We start from the raw sequence: 9,791 nt of genomic DNA on the forward strand, positions 1-9,791 counted from the left end.
TCATCAAGTGTCTGCTTCCAGAGTCAGCAATGTAATCCTGTAGCTGTTTCATTGTACTGGACTTCCTTTTGGTCTCAAACATTTTGCACAAAATCTGACTGTCGTCATTATCAAAGAAGAGGAAATGTGACTAATGCAATCATCAAAGTTGATGAGGTAATTAATTTGGTCAAGGACTTTCCAAATAAAAATCGTAACAATGTCTATTGTTATACAGGAAATTGTGTTGTGCTGTCAATATGTGCAAAGAATGATGTCTTTGAAAGCAGCTGCACTTTTTTTTCACAAGCAGATTTAGGAGCAAATTATTTTTAATGTTTCATTGCTTCAAGATTCAGGTTGAATATTGAATTTTGGAGATCTCACCAAGATTTAAAGGGGTTTTGATTAATCATCCAGCTCTATGCATATACAAGCAGAGGATTCAAGCTCAATAAGAGTACATGCACTGCATGTTGTTAATATGGAAAAAGTCATGGGTAATATCTGCACAAACATTTTGCATTAACTGTTTAGTAATTTCAACCATTTGTACACACCGTTCTCCATTGTCAGTGCCTCCAAAATAATTGGCTGGCTGAGGCCTGTTCCCTTAATTCAGGGAAAGCAGATAATATTTAAAAATTCCAAGGGCTTTACTTAGATTTGGTAGCTGTTCACAAGAACTGCCAATATGACATACAAAGCTGTCGATGCAGGTCATCACCAGGCTGAAAAGCTAAAACAAATCTACCACATAGAGACAAAATCAACAGTCTAGTGCATTCTTCAAAGGAAAGAAAGAACCAACCAGCTCAGAAACACCAAATGGCCTGAAAAACCACAGAAGACCCCTTAAGTGATTTATTTCCATGATTATGAAAAGCAACCTTACAACATCTAACCAAGTCAAGAGCACTCTTGAGGAGGTAGGAGTATCACTGTCACAGCCTACAATCAAGAGACGCTTTCATGAATGCAAATACAGAGAGTTTACAACAAGGTGCAAACCACTGGTTATGCTCAGGAGCAAAAAAAGGCCAAATTAGACTTTGCCAGAAAAGCAAAGTCTAGAAGAGCCTGCACAGTTCAGAACAGATGAAACCATGGTTAACTTGTACCAGAATCACATGAGGAGAATAGTATGAAAAAAGAGGCAAGCATACCACATCATGTGTCAAACACGGTGAAAGAAATGTTATTTTGTGGGTACAGGCATCTGCCAGTGAAACTGGGTCACTAATGTTCATTGATGTGACTGCTGATAGAAGGAGTAGAGTGAATTGTTAAGTACAGGTTAAGTATACTCTCTGCTCAAATTCACACAAATGCTGCAGAACTAATCGGACAGTGCTTCACAGTGCAAATGGATAAGGATGCAAAGCAACCCAAGAGTTTCTCAAGGCAAAGAAATTGGATATTCTTCAATGGCCAAATCAGACACCTGATCTCAACCCAATACTGCATGCTTTTCAGGTATTTAGTCCAAAACTGAGGGCAGCAGAAGGTGGCTGCAGTACAGGTCTGGCAGACCATCTCACATGAGGAAACACAGCATTTGGTGATGTCTATGGGTTTGAGACTTCAAAATTGTTTGTCTAATTTAAAATCCACTGTATAGGTATACAAAGACAAAAATTACAAAATTTCTGTCCTCACCCAAATTGTATCTTCTTAAAATTACATCACTTTTTTAAAATAAAAATAGGCTTTGGAGGTTAATATGTTTTTATGGTATGCTTTGCAGCTGTGTTACCAGATGTAAAAAGTGTTTGTTAGTATGTGCCGCAATAACACACACAGGATGGGACAAACATACAGAATTCACTACAACTTAACAGATTTAGAGCTTTAGATGAATCCCTGAGCAAAGTCATTGTTACATGTAACAGCGTAACTACATGTACAGTACTACCATGAATGCAATAAAGAAGATATTGAAACCCCATTGTCAGATTTTCAGAGCAAAAGAGAGTCACTAAACTCTATTTACATGAATCTGACATACAGATTAGAGACTTCTAAGTACATTTCTCAAACAATTTCTTCTTGGTCTTATTTCGTGTCTTGTGTTTGCAGTGAACTGACTCTGTCCATAAATCCTACTAAAGCTATTCATCACTCTGTAACCATACTTTGAATCAGATACTTTTGGTGTACATATGACCAATTTTGGATATGCTGTAGCTTAAGAGCAAAGGGTGGTTGTTAGATGTGTGTCACAGAACATGACAAATTCCCTCCCACTTGCAGCCAGGCTATTTAAATAGGAGGAAACACAGGGAGGATCAGAGCTGAAACACCAGAACAGCCATCAGTGTGAGCTTGAGCAGTTACACAGTACAGGTGCATATCAGAAGATACAGAGAATCTTCAGTGGCAGAGCGAGTCTGGAATAAAAGGTAAACACATCTCTTGGCAAAGTTTTTTAGACTTTGCTCAATCTTTGTTTTAGATACATTTATGATTGTAAACAACGTAATTTTTTAGATATGAAGCCGTTTGATGTCAAACATAGTGCATACAATTATTTTCTTATGTATTTATCAAGCTGACATTGTGTCCTAGGAATATCTAGAAATTCAGCGTTTGAACGGCACACATTGCAATAATAATAATATGATATAATTGTGTGCATAGGCTTTACTGTTAATCAGCTAACAAACGCTGATATTATGCTTGTGCTGATTATGATTATGTTTAAAGTCTGCACACAATGGGCATCCTCTATCTCAAGAGTGCAGCTTTTCATCTGTAATTAATGTAAACATAAAATTATTAAAAACTATCTGTGTAAAACGTGACAACTGGCATGCTGATGAAATTTAAAAAGACTGTGAGATGTTTTCCTCCTGTTTGTATATTGAATATTGAACTAGTCTGGAACCATTTTTCACTATTCGCATAAAAACCCAGACCCAAAAAGCACATGGTTCCTTAACAGTCACACTTGTCTCTGTCATGTGTTGAATGATAAGCACCATATAAGGGGACAACCAGTTTACTTCCACTCTCCCATCATTTTTTGTGTTCCTTTTCTGTAAATTCTCAGATAAAAATATCACAAAAAAAACAGAACCAAAACCAGACGTGAAGATGAACCTCTTTGTCATTGTTGCCATCCTTGCAGCAGTCAGTGTGGATGTGGTAAGAAACAGTTAAAGCTTGTGGTTTAAGAGCTATTCTGATGGGGGTCAGAAGGTTTTTAATTTCTCAGTATGACTGAGTTTCTCTCTCTGCTCCTTTCAGGTTTTTTCATGGCGACTGTCAAAAGTGAGAAGAAGTAAGTCAGGGCTGTTTGTTCTTAAGGTTCAGTGTTCATAACAGGATGTGTTAAATGTTCACACCCCTCTTTGCATTGTGCTCTGTAGCAGCGTGTCTGTCTGGAGATGGGAGCAATTACAGAGGATACGTTCGCGAGTCATCCTCTGGTCGTTCATGTCTTTACTGGGACAGGGTTAAACCTCAGTGGGGAGATGCAAATGGACTTGGCAGCCATAATTATTGCAGGTATACTTCAAGTCACCAATCTGATGTTTTTATACTGCATGTCAGACAGTGAGTAATGTTTAATATTATTGTATTTGAAAATTAGGAATCCTAACAGTCGCATAATGCCTTGGTGCTATGTCAGAAAAGGAAGGAAGACTGTGAGAGAATTCTGCAATATTCCCAAATGTAAGACTGATATTGAGGATTTATATGTATTTATTTACAATATGATAATGAAGACTAGTTTGGATTTTTCTAATTCTGTCTGTTTTCTACTCTAATAAAGGCCCTACACCAGCACCAACACCTTCACCTGTGGATACAGGTAATTTTTCTATTTAAATCCAGTTTTCCCTCAATGGCACAGTATGATTCCTTTCATTAGCACTTACTTATTCATCCCGTGTGTCCCACTAGAGGAAACGTGTGGCGAGACGTCTGAGAGGAGGATGCATAAAATTGTGGGTGGCTCTTTTACACCTATAGAGTCGCACCCATGGGTCGCAGCCATCTTTCACAAGCGTTATGGCTTCCTTTGCGGTGGCACTCTCATTTCACCGTGCTGGGTTCTCACTGCAGCTCACTGCTTCTCTGACGGGTGAGAAAACACAACACTGTATAATTTCCTCCACTGCAGTCATTATACTGTAATGTCAAGATTATTCATACTGGTATATAACATGTTTACACACTTATGTGTTTGGTTTTTGTTCAGTGAGGATACCAAACTCACACATCTAGCCATACACCTGGGAAAGAGTGCCATCAATGAAACAGATGCCAGAAGTGAGCAGGGGTTTACTGTGGAAAAACTCATCATGCATGAAAAATATGATGATGATAACTTCAACAATGACATAGGTGAGCACAAACACTGTTGTGAATAAACTGTCGATATATATATATATACATATACTGTGTACTCAGGACTTATATGTGTACATTTCAGCTCTGATTAAACTCAAAAGCAAAAATGGAGGATGTGCAGTCAAATCAGCTTCCGTACGTGTAGCTTGCCTTCCTCCATTGCACACTAAACTGCCTGCAGGATTTACATGCAGCATTGCAGGATTTGGGAAGGAGCGGTCAAGTAAGTACTGCAGGACTTCCTACCATTAGCTCTCAACTATTTTCCAAGTCTTACATTTGAAACTGTGTTGCAGGCGCATTCCAGTTCTCACAGTACCTGAAACATGCTGAGGTCAAACTGATGTCCAACGCTGAATGTAACAAAGAATTGTACTATGAAAATCGCATCACCGATAACATGTTCTGTGCTGCGAGCCCCGATTGGAGCACTGATGCCTGCAAGGTGAGCCCAGTGTATGCCCTGGGAAACAAGACTTCTGGGTTAGAAAAGATCAAAATGTGTACACAAAAACAGAAGTGATTTAGAAGAAGTTGTGACCTATTTGTAGAGACGCCTCGTGCATCACAAATTTTGACAGCTTTAAAGAGGATCTGAAGAGTATTTCTTCCTCTTCTTGAAGAACACTGACCTTGAAAAGTGCTGAATAGACTAAAGTCAGACTTGTTACGTTAATGTTTAAATTTATTGTCATCAATAATATCAATGTTCAGCCTTTTAGTCTTTCAAGATTGTTGTAGCACCTTCTGAGTATTTTTTCACAGGAAACAGGCATTTCTTGGATGATACTGAATCAGAATACAAAATAATGATAAACCCGGAAGCTTTATTTACCACCCGCCCGTTCTGCCCTCTTTCCTCAGGGGGACTCTGGTGGTCCGTTGGTGTGTGGAGCATCGGGCCGGATGTTTCTGTTCGGGGTGGTGAGCTGGGGTGAGGGTTGTGCCTTGAAAAATAAACCAGGCGTTTACACAGAGGTCACCAACTACAACAAGTGGATCGCAGAAAACACGGGACTCTCCGAATACACAAACGGACGCATGTATCCCCAGAAATGAAACTGTGACAGAATGTTATTTGTTGGGCACTGAGTGTGGCAGCAGTTTTGTGGGCTCTGTGCCCATTGCAGATGTTGGTTTTGAGTGCAGCTTAGCAGTTACTGTCATGTACTGTGAAAATACTTCTTGCATCAAAATAATTTAATGTAAATGTTTAAAAAGTAGGTCGCATTATATGGTTTTATTACTTGTACATATTTTTTCATTTATTCTGCATATTTATTGTTGACTTTTAAAAGAAGCAAATAGGAAGCATATTTATGTAAAACTTTTTCCTATTCATATAGAAGGCTGGCCCTGCTGTTGATGAATTTTTTTAATTAAATGCTTATTTATCCAAAAATCTCAGATGTTTCTGTCTCTTTTTTCCCCCACCCCAGGGTGACAGGTATGAAAATGTGCAAAGCCACTTGTTTTCTTATTCTAGAGAACATGAAATAACACCTGTGCTAACTGAATTCCTACTTTCATTAATACATAAATGAAAAATTCCAACTGAGCAGCTGCATCAGGCTGTGTGAAAGTGTCAAAGTGTCCCAAAGTCAAACACAGGAGGGCACCGTTGTGTCAAATTTGCTTTCAGGCATCTGCTTCCAGAGACAACAATGGTGGTATTTGATCTGTTTCAAAACAAGTGCGGGTTCAATCAAAACATCTTAAATCGGTGTGGCAGTTTGGAGACACAAATGAATTGATTAGAAACTCAACAGGGGCCAAAGTGGAAAACAGGGTGCCAGAGAAGACTTGATAAACTCACTTGCATCTCTCTTCTGTCACAGATGATACATTCTTTGTTGCCATCTTAAATATGCTGTTCATTTAATTCCCCATACTCACCTGATTGCCTGTTCTCCATTCCCCCCATAGTTAAAATACCAATCTACTTCCACTTGCCCTTTGTCAAGTCAGGTTGCCAAAGGTCTGGAAAGCTGCAGCTGCAGAGGCATGCTCTCTGCCTACATCTGCTCTAACTTCCTTACTTACATTTTCCTGTATTACTTGTAACAGGTTTTGAATCAGTGTTTCTAGTCCTAATTTATTATTTAGACAAGGGTTAAAAATGTATTTGAACAAAAACAGACTAAGAAAAAAAATGAGTGAATGGTTGATAAGAAACAAACAAGAGTCTTGAGCTTAATTCTAGCATCAACATGCTCAGAGTAACAATGTTTTTATTTTACACTTTTATACACATTTATGTATGTGACATTTGCAAATTTAAACCAAAGACAAAGCTAATTTGAGTGGGTTATGTTTCACAGGCATTTGGTCATAAACCAAAATACTGGGCGTCTTGAAATATCACTCAGTGATGTGCTAGATAAAATGTCAGGGGATTACCAAATAAGAGCGTTCATCCTTATGAATGTGTAAACTTCAAACGAATTTCAAGGAAACTGATTAATTATTTGTTGAGACATTTCGCTAAAAACAACAAATGTCAAGCTGTTGGCAGTTCTCAGGGAAAATGTAGGGATCCTCAAAGTCATTGGGTCAAATCCTCAAGAGTGGATCATCCATCCATCCATTCATCTGTCTTGAGTCTTGAATCACTTGTCATTTCTTTATATTTTGATTCTAAGGAGCAAGACTTTCTTGTCATTTTTAAAGTGATCTTGAGCAATAGTTCTCCAGGATTTCTGAAGGGAAGATTTTTTTTTTTTGGAAACTGGTTACAATTTTACAAAAAAGCAACTAACTCAAGGGATCAATTACCATCATATCATATCATGTCTTGACATCTGTCACCTGGTATTCTTCTGATACATCATTAGCTCTAACTGTGGAGGAGAAAAAAGGAAGAGGGACAGAAAGAGAGAGAAGGGAAAAAAGAGACAAAAGTGGGGAGAAAATGGGAGAAAAGACAAAAGCAGAGGATAGAGCACACAGGATCATCAGCTGCTGAAACTGTCGCAAAACACACTCAAATAAGAAAAAAAAAAACAGTACCTGAAAGAGAGGAAAACAGAAGCAGATACACAAAAACACAATGTTCCCGCTGTGTGTGTGTGTGTGTGTGTGTGTGTGTGTGTGTGTGTGTGTGTGTGTGTGTGCTCGCTGCTGTCATAATGAGGTCATAATGAGGGGGAGAAGCCACAACAACACCCCTGAAAGCCAGAGGCAGACAGAGAAAGACCTATTAGACCTGGGTCGCAGCATCCCAAGAGCACTGAAGACCTGCAGCCAAACATCCTGAAAACAACCACGTGCCCACACCTGCAGAGAGGGAGGCCCTAGATAGAGCACCCACAGCCAGAGGGCAAGAGCCCCAGAGATCCCAAGACAGCAGGCAAAGCCCCCACCACACGCCAGAGTTCTGAGTCACCTTGGACCACACCCCCCACATGAGCAGGTCAGCAGCCACGCCAGAACACCCAGCCCATGTCCCAGAACCACTAAGCGCCCACACCCCAGGGGGTCAGCAATGACCAGCAAGGAGCAGAAGTAGGGGCAACTCCCACTCTCCACAACCCCAGGAGCCAAAGCTCAGCAAGCTCCAGACACACACACACACACACACACACACACACACACACACACACACACACACACACACACACACAAAAACAAAGAAAAATGCAAACTCATGCATCAAAAAAACCCTCCAAAGTGTGGATGAACGGATGCCTCCCAGGGCCAACAGCAACCCCCAATATAGTCAACCTAGCCTCCAAACCACCAGCCAACCCCTGTCCCCGGCGGGATCAACAAAACAGGGGTGTAGGAAGACCTGTCTGCTCCCCCCAAAACTCGTCAGTGTTGGAAGTGATATGTTGGGTGCATGTGTTTCTGTATGTGAGTGTATGAGATCTGAAGGATGAGTATGACTGTGCGTAAACTAGAGTGCTATTAAAACTGAGGGGACAGATGTGACATGAACACCCAACAGCTGGTCAACAGTGCTCATTTACACCTCCCCCCTCAAAACCCTCAAAGTTTATGGTGTAAATAAAATTGAGGGGCAGGCAGCAGTGAAGAGGTGAATGGAGTCACCTCAGCAGGCCCACCCACCCAGTCAAATGCACTAGAGGGTCATCTGTTATCAGTCATGGGTTGGCCTCCCCAGATCCCAGACCTCAACAGTATTGAAGCAGAGAGGGATCATACTGACAGTCAACAGAACGATCCCTGAAGACTACTTAAATAAATGACAAGAAAGCTGCCAAAGAGAGTTCAGGCTGTGTTGAAGAATAAATACCAAATATTCACTTTCATGCTCTTTAGAATTGTACAAACTCTGTTTTTGGCTTGAACTATATGGCATTTCCATGTATGTTTGCACATGTTTCAAATAATGGCTGCACCTATTTCTCATTTTCCTAGCAAAACATAAAGAAATGAAGGGTGACTCAAGACTTTTGCTCAGCACTCTATATTGTAGTGATACTGTAAGAAACTGTGGCTTATGTTCACATGCATGCGCGGGTAAAGGCATCTCTTCTAAACATGGTTCTGCTGCACAGTGGAGAAGGCTAAGCGTCACATCTTCTCAGATATACAGCATGACTCACACTTCTCTCTCTAACACCACATACCACAATAACCACCCCTCAAAAAGAAACATTTCAAGGGAACACTAAGCATCACTGCTTCAGCCATGACAAGCAGATTAATTCCAATGAATGCATCAGAATACACAATGTTGCTGCAAACAACCACAACATCCAGCTGGTCACTGTGTCATTTCTGACAAGCTTTAAAGCATCTCCAAGCAACCTCCTGCAATGTTTTCTATCCAGGTCTGTTTGGACAAGTCCACATATACAGATAATTCACAGCAGGCCTACTGGAGCCAATCAGAGACTGTCCTACTCCTCCTCAATTACTCATAGACACCAGTTTACTTTATTGCATCCCCTACTCTGCCTCAATCCATATATGGTTTTGAGATGCAGTGAGCACAACTCTTACTCCTCTTTAAGGACAATTCCTAAGATGAGAAGAGGAGAGTACATTTACAGGGTCATTTCTAGCCAGAGTCCAGTCTGATTTGGATACCAGCCTCTTGTCCACACACACACGCACACTCAGAGTCTCTCTGCCGCAAGCTCTTTGGTTAATATGGGGTCTCAGGGTTATAAATACTGCCGTTTTTGCTGCAGGGCTCTCCAGTTTTCCTAAAAGAGATCCAATTATGAGGAGCAGGGACAACATACCAGCAATCATAAACACACTCAGAAAAAGAAAGAGAGAAACCACACAACTGCAGGTGTAAACTACATTAATGGGTATTGTCAGTTGGGTTGTCATGTAGCCTAGCTTCAGTGTCAAAGTCCAGAAGTAGAGAAACAGTGTATGGGGGTGCTGTGCTGTAATCTTTGAGACTCCTTTCAGCTCCAGACTGCAGCAAGCTGAATCCTTGGTCTTTATTTAGACCTGCACATTGAGGCCTG

At 40.5% G+C, this 9,791-nt stretch overlaps 1 protein-coding gene across 1 annotated transcript; it reads left to right on the forward strand.

The window, feature by feature from the left end:
* Positions 1 to 2,279: 2,279 nt before the first annotated feature.
* plaua (plasminogen activator, urokinase a) lies at positions 2,280 to 5,685 on the forward strand. Its single transcript, XM_030747621.1, has 11 exons — positions 2,280 to 2,381; positions 3,032 to 3,126; positions 3,229 to 3,262; positions 3,351 to 3,489; positions 3,575 to 3,657; positions 3,758 to 3,796; positions 3,889 to 4,069; positions 4,187 to 4,332; positions 4,421 to 4,561; positions 4,635 to 4,783; positions 5,203 to 5,685. Exons 2-11 carry the CDS (start codon positions 3,076 to 3,078, stop codon positions 5,395 to 5,397), a joined length of 1,158 nt encoding a protein of 385 aa, XP_030603481.1. The 5' UTR covers positions 2,280 to 2,381; positions 3,032 to 3,075; the 3' UTR covers positions 5,398 to 5,685.
* Positions 5,686 to 9,791: the final 4,106 nt, after the last annotated feature.

Source organism: Archocentrus centrarchus, chromosome 15, assembly GCF_007364275.1.
Source record: "Archocentrus centrarchus isolate MPI-CPG fArcCen1 chromosome 15, fArcCen1, whole genome shotgun sequence".
In the NCBI taxonomy this organism is placed as follows: Eukaryota; Metazoa; Chordata; class Actinopteri; order Cichliformes; family Cichlidae; genus Archocentrus; species Archocentrus centrarchus.

Bases quoted from the DNA above. Each gene is read 5' to 3' on its own strand.
- plaua (XM_030747621.1), top strand. From the start codon at position 3,076: ATGAACCTCTTTGTCATTGTTGCCATCCTTGCAGCAGTCAGTGTGGAT. The intron at 4,070-4,186 runs GTGAGAAAACAC...GTTTTTGTTCAG, and splicing joins GCTCACTGCTTCTCTGACGG to TGAGGATACCAAACTCACAC. The intron at 4,333-4,420 runs GTGAGCACAAAC...TGTACATTTCAG, and splicing joins TAACTTCAACAATGACATAG to CTCTGATTAAACTCAAAAGC.